The 20129-nt window shown below is 45.0% G+C and overlaps 1 protein-coding gene and 1 long non-coding RNA gene across 2 annotated transcripts in view; both read right to left on the reverse strand.

The window, feature by feature from the left end:
• Nucleotides 1–6958: 6958 nt before the first annotated feature.
• LOC119821003 lies at nucleotides 6959–9108 on the reverse strand. Its single transcript, XR_005286570.1, has 2 exons — nucleotides 8836–9108; nucleotides 6959–8731 (listed from the first exon to the last, which is right to left on the reverse strand). It is a non-coding gene; the product is annotated as an uncharacterized LOC119821003 (long non-coding RNA).
• A 10093-nt stretch (nucleotides 9109–19201) lies between these two features.
• Nucleotides 19202–20129, reverse strand: part of Smarcal1 (SWI/SNF related, matrix associated, actin dependent regulator of chromatin, subfamily a like 1) — a 48485-nt gene continuing 47557 nt past the window's right edge. The window contains 4 exon segments of the mRNA XM_042055631.1: nucleotides 19202–19234; nucleotides 19236–19256; nucleotides 19258–19321; nucleotides 19323–19435. Of these exon segments, the coding sequence (XP_041911565.1) occupies nucleotides 19202–19234; nucleotides 19236–19256; nucleotides 19258–19321; nucleotides 19323–19435 (231 nt within the window).

Consider the following 20129-nt stretch of genomic DNA (forward strand, 5'->3'; position numbering starts at 1 on the left):
GTCACACAGAGGGAGAGATCACATGTTGTGTGCTGTATGCACAGGGAAGGTGAGAAGGCATCGCACCTGGAGGGCATCAAAGCTGCATGTGCGAAGCTTTGGGCATGAGGTTATGGTAGCTGTTTATAAATATGGAAGGGGGTTGAACAGAAACTGGAGGTTTTAAAGCCTCCACAATCATCCCTCCCAGGCCTGCTGGGTGTGGGGCATTGCCTTTGAGTCAAAGCATTGTGTTTCTACAAAATGAACCTGCTATATTACTCCGAGAAGGTCTTTTTTAAAGATATATTTTTAATTTTATGTGTAAGAGTTTTGCATGTAGCTAAGTACACTAAATGTGTGCAATGCCAGTGGAGGCTGGAAAAGAACATCGGGTCACCTTGGATGTCACAGACCATTATGAACTGCCATGTCCTTTGGAAGAGCAGCCAGTGCTCTTAGTCTCCAAACCATCTTTCCAGCCCAAGAAAGTAGTTTTCAAACCCCACTTGCACATGCAGAATGGGTAGAGAGCCATAAGGGATACAAAGGTGTAACAGGGACCGGCACGAGAAGGAAGGGCTGCATTTGGAATCCCAAAGCTCTAGAAACTGGAATCCTCGCACCTCTCTTTGTGCACAGCTGACTTACGCTGTTCAGTGATTCGGTTCCTGGGCTTTGCGAGCCTCAGGTCATAAGGAGAAAGGGGCAGCAATCTCACTGGCTTTTGGGAGGCAGTAGGGCTGTGGTCACTTTCGTCAGGGAAGTAAGATGTGTGCACTGAGATAAGAGTGAGAGGATCACCAGGGGACCGCACTGTCATGCTTGTGAGCCTCCAAGGCTTAGCAAGGGCTCCCCCTGCTGTTCACAACCTGTACTTCCTTTGTGCGCTCTTAGCTTGAGGTACAGAATGTACTTGGCCCTGGGTTAATCAGCAGAACCCTACTGGGAGGTCATTAACAGCACGTCATGGCAGCAGCACTTTCTCTCCTTCCTATTGTAATCTTTTAATCTTCTGTCCTCATCCCTTGCTGAGATTGGCCTCCAGTCAACAAAATCCCTCACCACACGCCACTCTGTCCTTTAGTCTCTTCATCTACAAAAAGAGAACAAAGTTTTTCTGATGCCCAAGCTACTAAACAGGGAGAGGAGCTGAAGGACACAGCTCGCGAATGAAGTTCACTCTCTCCCCATTTGTTGAGCCCCATTTGAGGTGAGAATCCTTAGGCAGAACGAGGAAGCTTTCTAAGAGTCTGTGGCAGCCATAAAATGGGGAAGCAATCTCATCCATTTTGGGAGTTTAGAGTAAAGCAGAGAAGAGAGTGCAGAAAAAAGGAATTTGATGCCAGATAGGCGCTCTGATAGTAGCTACAATACACGGGAGCACAGAGTATGTGGCTCCGGTGTGGCTGACACTTAGGGAGGAAAGAGGACATGGTGGCAGGTGGGGCGGGCTGGATACACAGGGCTCAAGTCATGAGGAGCCCTGTGAAGTATCCCCGCACAGTTACCCAGAGCAGGGTAGCTGTGAGCATTAAACAGGTAATACAGCCTGGGTGATACAAGGTGGATATGCTAGGTATTTCTAAGCTTCACCCCCAAAGCTAATCGGGACCTGGAGAATGAAATGTGGCAGCTTACAAACAGAACGGAGCTGAGCTGTGAGTTGAAAGCATAATTACTTGGTGGAGGAGAGGTGTAAAAGGCTTCCCAGAGCAGGCTGGAGTGGAAATGCCTGTAAATCAGTGCTCAGGACGGCTGAGAGGCAAGGATCGAGTCCCAGGTCAGTCTGGACTACTCAATGAACCCGTATGCAGTCACCACCATCGCCCAAAAAGACAAATATACAAATAGCGCCACCTAATCAAATGACAGCCAAACAAACCCAAAGAAACTTAGAAGGACATCAAAAAAGAAGAGACCCACATGTAATCCTACTACATCAGTCATGTACTGGCCTTCACGTGTGGACAATTTCCTGTGTCCCCATGGGCATACAGTCTCAGAGCAGACAGTCTTCCCATCGGCTCCCTTCAGACTATACTTCCATGGAGCCCACCACCAGCTCCACCCAGAAACAGGGATCTCCCTGAGTCACTGGAACCTCTTGGTGCCCTTTGGGGGTGAGGAGTTTGCTTAGCTTTTCCCAGTCTGTCTGTCTTTACCACTCTACTTATATAGTTACGAATTCCAGAGGACAAAGCAGTTCAAGTCCCTCCTGTACTGACGTTTTCGAAGGGAAAACATTCCGATGACCCCTCGATCTGAGAAACTACTGACAAAAGCTTATTCCTTGGGATATATTTATTTTATGGTGCATTTTTCCTGCAAAAGGGTTTTTATAATTTTTTTTTTTTTTTTTTTTTTGGTTTTTTGAGACAGGGTTTCCCTGTAGTTTCTGGAGACTGTCTACTTAAAATGAAGACTTTTTTCTAACTAGCAGCTCTAGAAAACACAATGAAGTTCACACGGGACCTATAATTAACTCCTTTGAGCGTATTTCTTTACCTTCATTAACTTGGTTACATTCTGACATTGTGGAAATCTAAAACGGACTTAACACTTACTGGCCTGTAACTCTACACCTGCTAACTGTTTTGAACATGAACTTACAATCCTCTTTATTCTGAATTCAAGAGTGCTATGCACTTTTCCTCTTACTCTATAGCACCCCCTAGCGTTCTATATGATGCTTGCAGTCACTTTATGGCACACTTTCCTGCTTTGCTGAAGGGAGAAACATCTCTAAGTAAATACTTTTATGATTTATAGATTCCCAAAGAATTTGTGTAAAATTTTTAGGTCCCAAGGTCAAAGTGCACCACATAAATCTCCAAAACTTAGAAGAATTGCTATCTTTACCATAACCTGTTAGGGGGGTAATTTCCAAAGCCAGTAAACAAACTAGTGGGACACATTGGTACACATAATTATTATTTCTCCTTCCCTGTTCAATTTTTAGGTATGCCTCGATGTTTAATACAAACATAGGAAACAAAATAAGGTGAAAAGTCACAAAGCTGGGGGTCGCTCTAGCCCAGCATTCAAAAAGGTTTCCTTGGTGAATCCCATGACAGCATGTCTCAAGTGCTGCAACATCTTGATATTTTTACTTTTAAATTGCTTTTATTTGGCAGAGATAGCTATGTTTAGAAATTAGCTCGCGAGCTAGGCAGTGATGGTCTAAGTTTTTAATCCTAGCACTTAAGGAGGCAGAGGCAGGACTTGGTCTACAGAACAAATTCTAGGACAGCCAGGGCAGAACAGAGAAACCCTGTCTTGAAAACACCAAAAAGATAAAAGCAAATTAACAATAAAAAAACTCACTCCTGGTTTTAGATTACAACTGCCCCAGTTCGCCGGCTGGCCTTGCCCTTTGGCATCACGGTCCCCTGCAGCCGGCAGTTCTTCGAGTCCTCTGGGTCTTTACTTTGCTCCCAAGAACACCTTCAAAGACACCGAAGTGTACTCACTCATTGTTTCAGGTTTTATCTGCTTCCCAGAAACACTGAAAGCCATGCAGGTGCTTCCAACTGCCTAGCAACGTGCAAGTCCCTCCTCGTCATTAATGAGACTGTGTTGTCTGAAAGCGAGTTCGTCCTAACTTCTTATTTTCAATGTCTCTGTATCTGTGTGCTTAGTGGTCCTTCTAGTCCATAACTTACATCTAATTCCTTATACTTTAGGTCTTTATTCAATTTATACTCTATGTGGTTTACTCACCTATTTTTAGCTTTGACTCATGTACATGTGGTCTTAGGGTTTCTATGGCTGTGACAAAACATGACCGAAGAGCAGATCAGGAGGACAGGGTTTGTTTGGCTCACACGTCAGCATTGCTGTTCAGTGAAGAAAGTCGGGACAGGAACTCAAACACAACAGGATCCTGGAGACAGGAGCTGATGTATGGGCCATGGAGGGGAGCTGCTTACTGGCTTGTTTCCCATGGCTTGCTCAGCCCACCTTCTTATAGAACCCAGGACCAGCAGCCCAAGGATGGCACCACCCACCATGGACTGGGCCCTCCATTGATCATGAAATGAGAAAATGCTTAGAACTGGATCTCTAGTGATCTACCTGCCTCTGCCTCCTGAGTGCACCACACCCAGCCATTGTTTTTGACACAGGGTCGGTCCAATGTAGCCCACCCAGGTTGACCTCAAACTTGCTATGTACCTGAGAGTGACTAAATTTCTGATTCTCCAGCCTCTGTTGTGGGATAATGCTCTTGGGCACTGTGAAGATTTGTCACTCATATTGATTTAATAAAACGCTGTTGGCCAGTAGCCAGGCAGGAAGTATAGGCAGAGCAACTACACTAGGAGAATTCTGGGAAGAGGAAAGGCAGAGTCAGTCAACAGCCAGATGCAGAGGAAGCAACATGAGAATGCTTTACTGGGAAAAGGTACTAAGCCACATGGCTAAACATAGACGAGAATTATGGGTGAATTTAAGTCATAAAAGCTGGTTAGTAATAAGTCCAAGCAATGGGCCAAACAGTCTATAATTATAATTATTATAATTATAAGGCTCCTAGCCATTATCTTTCCTTTTCATTCAACTCCCGTCTCACTGCCCATCTTCACAGCTCCTGTGTCACTTAGCTGTGACCTGCCATGTGAGTGTTGTTAAAATCTTAACTACAAAACTTGTCATTTAGGGGGTTGGGTGGCTCAGTGTCCAAGAGCACACACTGCTCTTCCTGAGGACTGAGTTCAATTTCCAGCACCTACATCAGGTGGTTTACAAGTGCTGGCAACCCCAGCTCCAGGGGGATCTCACACCTCTCACCTCCGTGGGTACCTGCATCCACGTGCACATATCCCACATACACATAATTAAAATAAAAAGTAAAAATAATCACAATGTGTGGTGGTACACATTTTTAATCCCAATACTTGAGAGGCAGAGGCAGGCAGATCTCTATGAGAGGCTAGCCTGGTCTACACAGCAAGTTCCAGGACAGCCAGGACTATATAGTGAGACTTGTCTTTAAAAAATAACTACAACAAAACATTTTGTAGGAAGAATACTGGATGAGAGGAACTTGAACATTCTTAACAAAATAATGCTGAAGGTCCAACTAGAAATTTTCTTTCACTACACAGTATAAACATGTATCAAATTATCACACTGTCCTTACTGTAACAAAATACTTGAGACACTCATGTTAAAAGGCAAGATTTGTTTTGGCTGGTAGCTTCAGGTCATCAATGGCCCAGTTGTTTTGGGGCCCAAGGTAAGGCAGTACATGTTGGCAATACAGTAAAGCAGGGCAGAGCTGCTTACCTCAGAGGGCAAAAGAGAGGAGGAGGAGTGAGGATATCAAATCCCTTTCAAGATCCATGCTCCCAGTGACCTAACTTCTTCTAAGCTAAAAATAAAAGAAAAAAAAAGTCACAGGCAAAGATAAGGCTCTCTACGAATAGCAACGGACAGTCAACTTGTCAGTGGTGGTGCAGGCCTTTAACGCCAGCATTTGGGAGGCAGAGGCACGTGGATCTCAGTGAGTTTGAGGCCAGCCTGGTCTACAATGCAAGTTCCAGGACAGCCAAGACTGTTAAACACAGTCTTTCCCTGTCTCGGGGGGAAAAAAAAACAGCAAAAAACAAAAACACAAGACTCCATCCACAATAGACAGACATCATCCCTGTAGGCGAATGCTCACTCAGGAGTGACTACTGATACAGAAGACACCCTGGTGCGAGACAGTCTCCTTAGACTCGCTCAGGAGCAGGAAGCAAATATTCTCCTCTGCTACATCTCTGCTTTCACCTCCCAACAGCTGGACCTGAGAAGCCAGAAGACAAAGGGACAATGAATCTCCTAGAACACACAGCAGACTACAAAATGTGGTACCTCTAGAAAGATCACCTTTTCTGTTAGTTTGATGGTACAATGAGCCCAAAGTAATCAGACTCAGTATTTTAATTTAAATATAGCCAAAATAGAAGAAATCCATCATTTCTTTAGGGCTCGGCTCTAAGCCGGTGCGTCAGCTGGTGTCATCCTCCGTGGGCTGGGTCCGCCTGCATCCCTTGTTTCCTCGTGTGCCTGGTTTGCGGGTAGACAGCACCCCATGCCAGCAGATTTTTAAGATACTCACTACATCTTGTAGAAAAGTATCTTAAACTCAGTGAAATAGTCCCAGCTGGTGCTATCATTGAGCCTCCAGAAAACCAGTAAATCTCTCAAACAAGTTATCTGGATAGGTAAGGGACACACAGTAAAGGCAATCCCCTCCCGCCACCCCCGTTGAGTGAGAGCCTATTGCAATTCCTCCATTTTAAACACTGTATACTATCACAGTGATAAGCCCCTTCAGTAGACATAATGCAATTAAGAAAGGCAAATCCAAGCTGGGCAGTGGTGGTGCACATCTGTGATCCCTGCCTGGTATTCAGAGTGAATTCCTGGACAACCCTATCTTAAAAACATACAGCAAATCCATACTGCAACACAGGTCAAACACAGCATATTTTGGAGAAGGGGTCAATGCTAAGGAATGAACCTTGGGCCTTGTACATGCTAACCAACCACACTTAAACACTGACATAATTACACACCTGCCTACACGTCTACCAATAAGATAGCATACTGCTATTCGCTTAATAATGCATACAATGCAATCACTTGGCCAGATGATACACCCAGAAATGTTGAGAGCAGCTTATTGCCCTCTGGAGGCTCAGTTTTGATGAGGCTCACACACATGCTCTACCTATGCTGATTGTTTTGTTCCTGGGCCCTAAGTACAACAGCTGACATTCTCAGAACAAGTCCTTTAATAAGAGCAATGGCCTTGCAGCAGCTCACTGTTGGGCATCACATGGGATACAGATATTTTCCTTTCTGTACTTGCACCTAGGAGGACCAGCCAGGGTCACAAAGAATGTCTCCAAACAGTGAAAATCTCTTTTCAAATGGGGGGAAAAATGTAGCATATGCCAAAATAATTAGCCACAAACAAGGCAAAAACTGTCATGTAAATTAACCCATTTATTTAGTTGGCTGTGCATTATCGAGTAGGCTTGGGTATCAAATGCTAGCACTTCTACTGGTCCTTCAGTTCCTTCAGTCTTCTGATGGCGGACTTCACTGTGACGGCAGAAGTCGTGCTGTAAAGAAAAGGTTCCAACTCAATTAAGCAGGCTAACACGTGAAACACAAGTCTGACTTTCTCCTGGAAAGAATTATACCACGTTGTAGTGACTCCCAAGACCTAAGGACTAGTGCTCAGAAGTCACACTGGCATGATGGCAAACCTTAAAAACCACGACTTCAGGCACTTGAAGAATCCTAACGTCCTTCTACACCTGACTTCTTACAAATATCTTAAGGTACTTTCCTTTGAAGATAGTATAGCAAAGGCAGACCACAAGTTTCAAGACGCACACCCTCAAGTCAAGCAGCTGGAGCACAGATTCTATTTTACTCTACTCTTGCTTCTTTTGCCATGCTCCTCAGCACCAGCCACACATCACACTACCCAGACTCTAGGGACCTCGGGGCCAGCACAGCAAGACTAGGACAAGCAAATGCCAGAAGGCTTCACCTCCCTCAGCAGCACCATCCTGCCCTGTCAGGGCCACACCACTAAGTGTGTTCAAAGCTTGTTGATAAAGGTGTGCCAGCCCAAATAGCCTCAAATTTTCCTATGCAATCCCAAACTAACTAATCTCATTCCAAAACTATTTTATAGAAATAACTTGTCAGTTCTGTGAGATGTGAGACTCAGACAGTCCTCCAGCACCATCTTTGCCTGCATGCCAGCATGCTCACTGCCCTGATAATGGACTGAACCTCTGAACTATAAGCAAGCCCCTTCAATGAATTGTTCTCATTTGTAAAAGTTGTCTTGGTCATAGTCATAGTGTCTCTTCAGAGCAATAAAAAACATAAGACAGAAAAAAAAGAAATAATTTGTCAGCCAAGGTTGAGCAAACAAGGATATCAGTAACAGACCCACAGAGACTGTACAATTCAAAGCAATACATGAATCAAATCCCAACTCTCACTTCTAAGAGCTTTCCAATTTTAACCAAAAGTGGCCCTAAATCATATTTACTTCTCCATTCATAAATATTAAACTAGTCCAGTATGTGCCACGACTTGGAGCATGGGCTGTGTGGTCCACACACTTTCCCACAGCACAAAGAAACCACTCACTTGTAGGTTCCAGGCCCCGCCAGCCACTGTTTTCATGCAGGAACCACAGTGCCAGATGCCAACGTCTCGTCTCTTCATCTTGGTCTGGAAATATTTAAAAGGTCGCGATATGAATACGTAAAAACATAAATCTCTAAAGTTTTCAGAGCCTAAACTACGTAAACAAACAAACAAAAGCCACTTGTCTGCTAAGCAGACAAATCCTAAGAATCCAAGTAGGACAATTAGATGCAGACTAGATAGATGGCACAGTACAGATGCTAACAGTCATTTCTCACTGAGTCGTTCAGGTTGTGCCTTTTCCCTCTCTAGAACCAATTAATCCTTCGGCATATCCACATAAACGAGGAATGCTTCGCAAAAACTAACCCCAAACCCCCTATCTTATACCGGCCCACCGCTTACAAACCACCTTGGGTGACAAGCAATACACCCCTCCCGAGGCCAACCTACCTTGCCACAGAAAGAGCACGTGTACTTGGCGTGCTGGCTGATTTCAATTTTCTTTCACCATTTCCGGAGGGAGGCACCATAGCGGGTCCCGTATTTCCCCTACGATCCCGACCTTCTTTGTGCGTTTAGCCTGTGGCAGAGGAAATGACAGCGACACTTAGCGATGGGAAAGAAGTCCGTGCACGCACACAACCACACAGATCCTGCTAGGACCGAGTTTTCCCCAAACTCAACCCGCAAAAGCAGCGTGCACGGGGTGAGCAGGGGCTCCGCAGCGCGCATTCACTGCCGAGCTGGGCCGAGTCCCGCCGAGCCGCCTCCGGGGCTCCAGTCGCGGCCTCCGGGGCGCCAGACGCGGCGAGGACCCCGACAGCCGACGGCACAGGGGACAGCAGAGGCTGCCCCAGACGGGTGAGCGCGGAAAACCACAGAGAACGGCAGATGCGGACGGATAGCGACTTCCAAAGCAGTAACGCAGACACTCACCATGTCGCCGGAACCTAAGCCAAGCACGGAGAGGAAGAGACGCAATGCGCAGGCGCGGTTTTAGACCGTGAGCGGAAGTGACGCCAGCGGCTTCTCTAAGAACTGAACTCTGTGCTCTGGAGGTTCACTCACTGACCCCTGGCGGTGCATTGGGAGGTGTTTAGGTGGGCTGGTGTCCCGTCGGCTGTTCACAACTGAAAGCACACCCTTCTTAGCTGGCACATACACCAAAGTTATACAAAACGGGTGTTATGTTTTTAACGGGTGTGATTTTTTTCTTCCGTTCTATTCGCGAGGAAACAGGTCTTAGGGGACTTGCTTTCAAGTGTTTAAATCATAACGTTTTGACTCTCATTGCTTAACCCCACTAGGTTATACTTTGACCAGATGCTGACCATAGTAAAAGCCTAGGATCCGCTCTCAGGGGAAGTTGCAGTTCATCTGGGAGTCGGTCAAATTCGTCACAATTAGAGGTTATGAAATGTTGCTGATCAGAGCTCTGTGGGTAAGGTAAGGAAGAGGGTCCACTTGAACCCAAGACCCTAGAGCAGCGGTTCTCAACTTGTGAATCAAGACCCCCCCCTCCCACTTAGAGGTCGATCGATCTGTTCACTGGAGTCGCCTAAGACTGTTGGGAAAAGATATTACGATTCATAACAGTAGCAAAATTAAGAGTTATGAAGTAGCATCGAAAATAATTTTAGGTTGGGTCATTCAACTGTATTCAAAGATCACAGCATTAGAAAGGTTGATAGCCACTGACCTAGAATCTGGAATTTTCCAAGAAAAATGTGCTTTGGGTTGGAGACCTGGCTCAGCAGTTAGCGCTGGCTGCCATTCCAGGGCACTATGGCTGGAGTTGGCCAACATGGACGCTCACAACCTTAACTCCGGTTCCAGAGCATCTGACCGCTTCTGATGGCCTTTCTGGGCACCAGACACTCATGTGGTACACACAGTCCTTACAAGCGCCTACATTACACATAAAATTGTTTAAAAGAAAAGTGTAATTGCAAAGCTGAGACAAGTTACAGTCACTCCCGTTTTGGCCTACGGTTTGGTCCTTTGGTCTACCTGGGACTTTCTTCCTATTCGTTCCAGAAACCTTCCCCTGGTGCTTTAGGCAGCCTGAACCAAGCCTGAACCTTAAAACCCAACATCTTACTGTGATCACCATCTATTACCTCCCAGCTTTCTCCAAAGATCATGAGTGAGGGTCTGCTTTCTCATTCAAGACAGTATTTCTTTACATACAACACATTTTTGTTATGCCCAAATCCACGAAGTCCCCTCAAAACCAATAAGGAAACTGAGTCCCTTATGTAAAAGCAAAGAGCCTTTATTTTAATTAAGTTTGCAAACTTGGTCTCTCCGCACGTCCAACGTATTAGAATAACTGGAGAGTCTCAAGCTCAATTAGAATTGGGTTTTTATAGTAGTAAAGGTGGGGGTGAGGGGTCTCTAAGGTTCAGGACCCCTGACGGGCTGACATTTGTCTAGGGGTGTCGTGGTGAATGTGCGCTGGCAGGTGATCCTATCTACAACACTTGGAATGTCAGGCATTTCCTTTGAATGGTCTGCTCTTGGGTGGGGGTCAGGTTATCTCAGCTTGTAGTTCTTTCCTGCTCCCAGGTATTGCTTCAGGATAAACTACTGAGACTCAGGCCTCTTATTAAATTTATCGAGAGCCCAGTTCTACTCTGGCAGGAGATAAGGGTTGGAAATAAAGAACTTCCTTTAGGTGACCTGTCCATACTTAGCTTATCATGGCTGGCCCCACACTTTCAAATTTTGGGCTGCCTTTTCTGAAGGGATGTCCAGGAGAAAGGAAGTTCAGATAACTGTTAGAACATAAGAGTGCAAGAGAGACTCCACAAGATGCTGCTAGGCACTGTGGCATTACCTGACCTTGTTCCCAGTCAGAACTCTGGTAGTAAGTAGCTTCATTTCATATAACTAAATATTAACTACCTCAAATGATTCTTCTCTCTCTCTCTCTCTCGCTCCTCTCTCTCTCTCTCTCTCTCTCTCTCTCTCTCTCTCTCTCTCTCGACAGTTAAGACAGTTTCTTTGTAGCTTTGGAGTCTGTCCTGGAACTAGCTCTTGTAGGTCAGGCTGCCTCGAACTCACAGAGATTCCCCTGCCTCTGCCTCCCAAGTGCTGGGACTAAAGGCACACACCACCACGGCCCAACTTTCAAATGAGTTATTCTGTGTTTTTGTTTCTTCACAACAGCCTGCAGACAGGCATGTGTTTCATATCTTTGCTTCCTTAGAGAAGTGGTTGAATTAAACATTGAGTTTTTCAGGAGCTGAGAACCGTGCTGAGAGGTCACAAAAACCCCAGAGCAGCACAGAAAGCAATAATGATACCAGGTGACCCTGTTTGAAAGGTGCTGTATAGTGGGAACAGTCTAAATGTATGTTCCAGCTAATGTCATTATGATCACTTACAGTTGGAACAATTTCAGTCTGCATTGTTAAGATAACAAATTTTGCTGATCAGTGATGGCACACATCTTTAATCCCAGCACTCGGGAGGCAGAGGCAGGTAGAGCTCTGTGAGTTTGAGGCCAGCTGGTCTACAGCACGAGTTCCAGGACAGCCAGGGTTACACAAGAATTCCTGTCTCAAAAAAGAAAACAAAAATTTCATATGTTGTTTAGGATGCAGGCTCTGTAATTGAAAATCTGGGCTTTTCTACTTACCAGCTACGAGGATTTTGACCAGTTCTTTCTTCTTTCTGTATATTGGTTTCTCAACTACAAAATCTGCATAAGTAATACCTACTTCAATAAAAAAAAATGAAGTTGCGAGTGGGTGGTGACACAAGCCTTTAATCCCAGCACTTGGGAGGGAGAGGCAGGTGGCTCTTTGTGAGTTTGAGTTCAAGGCCAGCCTGGGCTACAGAGCTAGTGACAAGACAAGCTCCAAAGCTACAGAGAAAGCCTGTCTCAAAAAAACAAAACAAAAAATGAAGTTGTGAAAAGTCAATGAGCTGAATGCATACAAAGTGTTTCTCACAGTGCCTGGAACATAGAAAACACCATACAGCTGTGAATATCACTGTCCGGAAGAAGAATTGAAGGCCTAGAATAACCTTGCCCAGAGTCTCACGGCAGTGTAGTGGTAGGACCAGAACAGAGTCTTGGGCTGACTGATCCCAAAGTCATTTCTCTTAAATGTTAGCAGGCACTAACCCATGTCATAGTAACACTGAGAAAACAAAACATAAATCAGGCAGGGTACAGGCTAGATTCTGTAACTACCTCATGGTATGACTTTGGGTGAGCCACAGTCCCTGTATAAGGCAGGACCTCTTGAACTTCCAGCAGCCAATATATTTACAGTGAGGACCTGGGCCAGATAACCCCCGAGGTTCTATCTTTTGTGGTTCCATGAAGTTTCCAGATATTGAGGCTCTTGGGACAGTGGCTGACTATGTAGTTTATGCCATCACTGCCTCATAAAGTTTTATGGAACAAAAGCAGATCTGTTTTTATCCTCCCCATGCATTACTTGAGCTCTGGTTGTATAAATTCAAGAGAAAAAGCAAAGAGTCTACTTTTAGGAGAGTGGGTTGTGGAACTAGTTAAATGTATTTTTTTCTATATACATTTCTTAATATTTCTAGCATGAACATACACTTTTTTATAGTCTGAACAATAATACTATAAAATTAATTCCAGCCAAGGTGAATATGGTGGTATATACTTGCAGTCCCAGCACTTAAGAAGTAGAGGCAGGAGAATCGGTCATCTTCAGCTATGTAGTGGGCTCAAGACCAGCCTGGGCTACTTCAGACTGTCTCAACTTTTAAAAATTAACTCCAACAATCCCAGTGGCAATAAGGACACCAACCACTCAGACCTTGGTTTCTAATATCTCCCAACAGGAAAAACAAAAAGCAAACCAGAGTTCCCTGGAGAAGCAACTAACCCCAGCACTGTGGCAGGAAACTTGTAAGATGAGCTTGGAGCCAGAAAATAAGGAAATGTCTTCAAACCCAGAAAATCCTATAGTGATGGAGGAAAGCCAGAAACACAGGAGCCTGCTGGAAGAGCTCCCAGGCGACACAAGTAGAAAAATATTGAAGAAAACATAAAATAGTATTGATTTACAATCCAAAGAATAAAATTAATATCCACGAATGCATAGAAATAAATAATTAGATGAGTCCATGATAAAAAGAGAAAACTCCCTAGAGCAATGTTAAGTCATTTATGTGGATAGTCTTCCTCCCATTCAACAGGAGCACAACTGCCAGTCTTTGAGTAGGGGGGGGATACAGAAGTTTCTTCCAAAGTAGATGGCAAATCCAGAGAAGGGACTTTACAGTAAAGAGGCCTCCAAGCACCACCTTGACCAGATGACCAGGGTCAACATTAGCAGTGATGTCATATTGGTGCTATGTGTCCTTGCTATGATGTGACATTTTACCTTTGTGATTGCCATGTCCAGCACAGCTTGGTTCTGTAAACCTGACCCGGGTGACAAGAAAGTAAGGACAAACACACAGATGCAACATATGGAACAGCTGGAATCAAGAGGGCCACGTTTACTCTGATAGAGCGGGCCAGTTACACAACAAGCCAGAACCTCAGTGCACTGTGCACAGGCAAGGGAAGGAGAGGCTAGCTAGTGGGTGAGAGGTGCCTCGGTAGGGAAGCAGTCTCAGGCTGTAAACATCCAGGAGGGGTGGGAGTGAATGCCTTCTCTTGCTTTGTCAGTGTTTCCACACAGACCAGGGGAAGGCCTTTCCAGTTCTCCGATCCTGACCTGAGGATCAGTCCCCATGGGGTCTGGGCAGTGGGTTCTTGTCAGTAGTACACATCCACTCAGGGCTTATCCCTCCTTACACATTCCCTCAAGGCTTCCTCTGCTCACCATATGTGATGGTCTTCCAAACCCCACCATACTTCTGGAGACGTATAAGGAGTATGGTGTTGCATGTGTGTATATACATGTTCATGTGTGTGAGCACGCCTGGGAAAGCCTGAAGGACATCAGGAGTCTTCACTTTATTCATTAGGGCAGGGGTCTCTCAATTGACCACAGAGTTTATAAGCCCAGATATCCTGGCAGCCAGCTCATCTCGGGGATCTCTTGTCTCCACCTCCCCAGTTCTGGATTTACAGGAGGTCTACCATGTCCACCCTGTGTTCACAAGGGTTCTAGAGACCAGACTGTCACCACCCTTGAATGGCAAGTGTCTACTGAATCAGCTCTACAGCCCAATGGCTCTGTTCTGAACATGAGAAGAACATCAGACATCCTACTAGAGGGGCTCCTAAAAATGGTTTACTGGTGAGGATCATCAAAAACTCCGAAATCTTGTTAATCTGTCAATGCCGAGAGAAGCCTGAGGCAACATAATAACTGAATGTGTCATAGAGCACGAAACTGAGCAAAGGGCATTGTGAAAACCAAGATCCGAGTAAACTGTAGAGTTAAGTCAATTAAACTTAAAAATATCTGCATGACTTCATTAGTTTCCTATAAATCCCAAGCGTTCTAGACACAAAGTCTACTTGAAACCACCATTCAGCCGCACCATAACAAATGAGGGCAGAGCTAACACAAGGCCTGGAACATCAAGGTAAGAAAGACTTTGCTGACTGGGACTTGTTTTCTTACAGATCACGTGTTAGGTTTATTTGTTTATTTATTTTATGTTTATTTTTTTTTTTTTTTGGTTTTTCGAGACAGGGGTTTCCCTGTAGTTTCTAGAGCCTGTCCTGGAACTAGCTCTTGTAGACCAGGCTGGCCTCGAACTCAAGAGATCTGCCTGCCTCTGCCTCCCGAGGCAACATAATAACTGAATGTGTCATAGAGCAACCGCCCGGGCTACGTGTTAGGTTTATAAAGATTTCCGGGACTTTGGATTCCTTGCCTTCCAAGGTGGATCCACTCACTCTAGAATCTGGTGGGATGGGGGCGGGGTGTTCTAGACAAACTAGAAACTAAGGTTCAGAGAGAACCACATGATTTGTCTGAAGTTACACAGCCAGTAAATGACTTCTAGACTTCCCACTGTATTTGAAAACTCAGATCATTGGTTTGCTTTCTCAGATGCACAGACTACCATCCACCCCATAAGGGGGAGAGACGAAATAAGCTTGAAGTGTCCAGCAGCCATGAGTTCTCTGTTGTGGTGATGGTACCATGGAGATGCTGCTTGCCTGGCTCTTAGCTCTCTCAGTGCCTTCAATCTTGTCTTCTCTCTGCTTTCCTCCAGGATTTGCCTTTTATTCTCCTATATTTCTTTAGCCTGGGCACAATAAATCAACCACAGTCACAGCGACTATCACCTGAGGCCTGTACAGGGTAGGAATGTGCTTAACACATCTCTGTTCCTTGCCAGGCCCTCAGCATCCCTTTTGCGCCCTTGGGATGGACGAATAGCAGAGACCACAGGGGCAGCCACTTATTTCCAGATAGGGGACCAGGGTAACACTGGAAACCTCTCCATGTAAACTGGCTGCTTGCAGAAGCTGCACACCAAAACCTATTTGTGTTAGTGGCAAATGGAATCTATGTTTGGTGGCTGCAGTGTGCAGAAACAATTATTTGCGATGAACTTCCTTCCTGTCTGGCTTCCTAGCCAGGCATAACTTGTGCCCATGATGGCTGGGTAGGTTTGGGCTGAGGCAGTTTTAGCATGCTAAGCGAACTCTTTACTCTGGCTCTAGTTTTATCCTGGATCACCATTCCTGCAAATTCAGTGCCTCCCTTGGTAGCAGCCTCTGGTCTGCTAGGATCAGGGAGGGAAGAGGAGCAGAGCACAGTAAGAATGCGACGAGACGCTGAAAACCGAGACACCTTCATAATGGGAGGGAATTGTTCATGCTCAGAGCGATTTCATCAAACCGAACAATTCTCTCTAAATAGCAAGCTTGAGGAGAGACATACAAATAGTCTCTCATAAATCAGCTCTAAGTGACTGCGAAAATTGTACCTCTCATAAAGTCTCAATTTGTCTTATTTATGGGCAATTCCCATCCATTAGAGGACCCTGAGTTTATAGAAGCTCACCACAATCGTGCTTCCCATTCAAGTCTCAGTAAAAAACCTTTCCTGAATCAGCCCTTCATTCTTCGGAAGCACTCTGTCCAAGTGCAACCTTTCACCTCTCAAGTCATTAACTAAAAGTCGTGTCCAGAGAGGGATCCTTTCAGCTTCTGAGCAACTGGTTCTTGTGGGGCACAGGCAACATTGTATTCTTTCTTTATATGAAATCTGGAGCACAGGTTTGTCTCATGACAGAGCTCTAAAGGGCTTATCCCAGAGTCCCAGGACTGTCTAACAGTCCTAGATGGCCTCCACAGCTACAGAGAAGGACACTGAGACTCAACACGTCCAAAATGGACACACACACACCACACACACACACACACTTTTTGCTTCCTTAGTAACTCCTTCAATTCACTTAAAAATCACCCGGCTTTTGTGAAAGGGCCGAGACCAAGGATCTGGTAGGATCACAGGGTCACTCTTAGAGAGAGGGGGGCAGACCAACTTGAAACAGTGGACAAGTGCATCATATGAAATGGACCACTTGCTATGACAAGTTTGGCACAATTTTTTAAAAAGCAGTTTTAGTATATACGGAATAAATTATAAATGCTCCCATCTCTAAATCATATTAGTTATTACCTTTTGAAGTAGTAACATGGGAGTGAGAGGGAATACAGGACTTTTACTTTTTCACTTATAATGTACATTTCTAGTCATTTTATATTAGATATAGAGTGTGAATAAATGTCCCCACAAAGTCACAGCTGAAAGGACAGTCTTTAATATGTGGTGCTTAGAACGCTGCATCATCATCCAAGAAAAAATTACGTTGACCTATCCCCTCTGGTGGATAAAAGACCAACATTAAAGGCAAAGTAACAATGCTTCTAGAAAATGTAACATTGGGCTTGTGCCTGCAGCAGGTGTTTATCTCTGTTAAGCTGCAAGTGAGAGACTTTTTGTATAGTTCACCATCAGAATGAAAGGGTTGAAAAGTGGCTGGTAATAAAATGTTGACTGGGAGCAAGCAAGAGAAACAGGCAGAGAATGCTGCAAAACCAAGCAACTGCCAGCTGGCCACAGTACCCCAGAGGCCAACTAAGGCTTCATTATGCCATTCATTGAGATTAGTTCCCTCCCTGAGATGCTGAGATTGAAAACAAAATTGAAACAGGTGTTTTAGACTGTTCCAATTACCCCTTCAATTAACCTGACCTGGGGAGAAGTGGAAGGAGGGTAGATATAGGCCCAGACTTGATGTATCCACTTTGCAAAATAAGGAGCAGTTTCAACCCAGTGTTTCTCCCTTTTTTGTTGGGTCTCATGGCCTCTGGAGACAGCCTCAGGTCACGGGGCAGGGCTCCCTGAGGTTTCTTAAAGCATCTGACACCACACGGCAGAGACTGCAGATGGGCGTAGAAGTGGGTGACAAAGAAATGTTCCTGTCCCAGGTTTCTCAAAGCAAACACAAAACCCTTCATTTCCCGTTCCTTAATGTATTCCAAAGTCTTTTCCCTAATGGAGTGATTGCTTGTCTCCATTAATGAGCTGATGGGTAGGGGAAGGGGAGCCCACTACCAGCACCAGGGAGGTGGAAACAGGAGGATCAGAAGTTCAAGGTTATCTTTGGCTACAGAGCAAGTTCGAGACAGGCTTGGGATACATGAAACTCTGTCTGGAAATACAAGTTTGCTTTTTTTGTCTGTTTTGTTTTGTTTTTTTTTTGGAGACCGAGTTTCTCTGTGTAACTGCTCTGGCTGTCCTGGAACTCAAGAGTTTCCGCCCACTCCCGACCTCTGTCTCCTGAGTGCTGGGATTAAAGGTTTGTGTTACCAAGCCCAGTTCAGAAATCACAAAGTCTTATGTTAATATGTTGCTGTATAGGAGAATACATCAATTTTGTTCTAAATCTAAACCTGTTAGTAAAGTTAAAATCACAGTATGTGGTTTATATTATTGGATTATGTTGCTCAAGCCAGAGGGCTGTATGGCCTCCACTTGCCACCCGTTTCCGGTACGTCGGTGACCTCGGAGTTCGTTCACTTACAATGGTTTTAAAAAGTCAAAATAGGTTTATGACAGAAAATCAAAGTTGCACTTGTGTCTATAAAGGAGATGTAGTGGGAAATGCTGCTGTCTCCTGCTGGATAAAGCCCACAAAGGCATGTGCCTTTCTTTGCCTTAGCAATTACTACCTGGAAGAGTGCCTGGCACTCTATGAGGTGCTTAAATATTTGTAGTTGTGGAAAATTTTATTTATATTTTGTGTATGAGTGCTCTGGATGTATTATCTACATGCCAGAAGAGGGCATCAGGTCCTACATAGATACTCGTGACCACCATGTGGTTGCTGGAGTTGAACTCAGGACCTCTGGAAGAACAGCCAGCGCTCTTACCCTGAGCCATCTCTCCAGCCCAAATTGTTGAAATTTTTAACTAAAGGGGGTTATGATAGGGAGTACCTCAATATTTAGGAATGCAAATTATGACAACTATTGTAACAGGGCCAAGATCTTAGTAGGCCCTCAAGACCTTAGCACAATTGACTCCAGATGGAAATGCCATTCAGGCTGTAAACACTTCACGTAGACACCACCACCTGCGAAACTAAAACAAGAGCCTAATCCATCAGTCCACATAGTTCTGGGAAGTCTGTAAATGTACTAACCTTGGTTTTTAGCGTCTATAGTTCTCTTTCTGGCTGTTCTTGTTAACAGAAGTCTATCAACCCAGACATGTTTTTTTGTGCTTAAAGCTCACCTCAGAAAGGCCTGGGGCCACACTGGCAACACCCAGTGTAATTGCCAGCTGGCTGACACTTTCTACTGCCTGTGTCGAAGCAGTCTTTTCTGGTGAATACCCACAGCATCGAGCCAACTGTCTCCTCTAGTTCAGAAAAGCTAAAGGTAATCAAGCCCTCAAGGAGGTCCATCTAGGAACAGTAGAAGGCAGTTGCGGGTACCTTCGGCCTTGTCTTCTGCTGCATGGTAAGAGGAACACGGGCTTTTAAACAAAATCCTTATTCAATGAATCCTTATTTCAATGAATCCCATGATTTCTGAATGCTTCCTTTCATTTTTTTCTTTTCTTTGACCCTTTTAAAATGGAGAGGTAAAGCTGTCCCAATTATCAGAAAAATTCAAATCTCCTTTTGCTTGGGTGGACTGTCTGTCAGGCTGCCTTCATCCAGTGGATCTCCCAGAGCCTGGGAACTACTTCGCAGAAGTACTTCCTGGGTCAAAGGACTCTGCTGCCTCCAGGAGTTCCATGTCATTTCCGTCTTCTTCAAAGGACTGCTGGAAGAGGTCATAGATCGTCTTCTGCTTTGGGTCCTTAATTAGGGAAAAGAAAAGAAAATGTAAAGAAAGAAGTCTAGTCCTAACACATTATACCCTCACGGCCATGCTGAGGTGAGATGTGGCCATTTTATTTAACCAGGGGAACCTCGGCAGGAACCAGTAGCCTGAAGAGATGTCCACCTTCCCCATGTCATCTCTGCTGGCTCATGGGCGACAAAGAGGCTGCTCTCACGGGAAGATTTGTGCTGGGATGTTTTCCTATCCTGGTTTTCCATACCCACATTTCAGTATCACAGGAGGCTGCAGTAATTCTAACTTTCTCCTCAACCCAAGTCCTTCTAAATGGAAGTTAGTTCAACTGTAATTTGTCTTCTGTGACACACTATACGTATCTTTCCGGAGACCCAGATGTTTAAAGCTACAGATGTTCAAAATGCATACCACTGTGTCTGTCCGCTTGTTGGCAACGCTGAGCCAGGCCCAGCAGTGACAGCCATGACGTGTGACAGGCCTGACCATCACCCTCTTCCTCGGTGCTCCTGAGTCTAAAACACTAATGCTGACAACTCATAGTCGAGGAGTACACTGCTGACACCACTGTGGAACCCCAGGTCTGTGACCTGTTCAAAATCAAATGCCTAAGCCAGGGGAGGTGGCCGGGGTGTGAAAATGCTTGTTGCTAGGCCTGCGATGTGGCAACTCCTGTGGTTGTGTCTCTGACCTACAC

The sequence above is a fragment of the Arvicola amphibius genome, chromosome 8 (assembly GCF_903992535.2).
Source record: "Arvicola amphibius chromosome 8, mArvAmp1.2, whole genome shotgun sequence".
NCBI classification, from domain to species: domain Eukaryota; kingdom Metazoa; phylum Chordata; class Mammalia; order Rodentia; family Cricetidae; genus Arvicola; species Arvicola amphibius.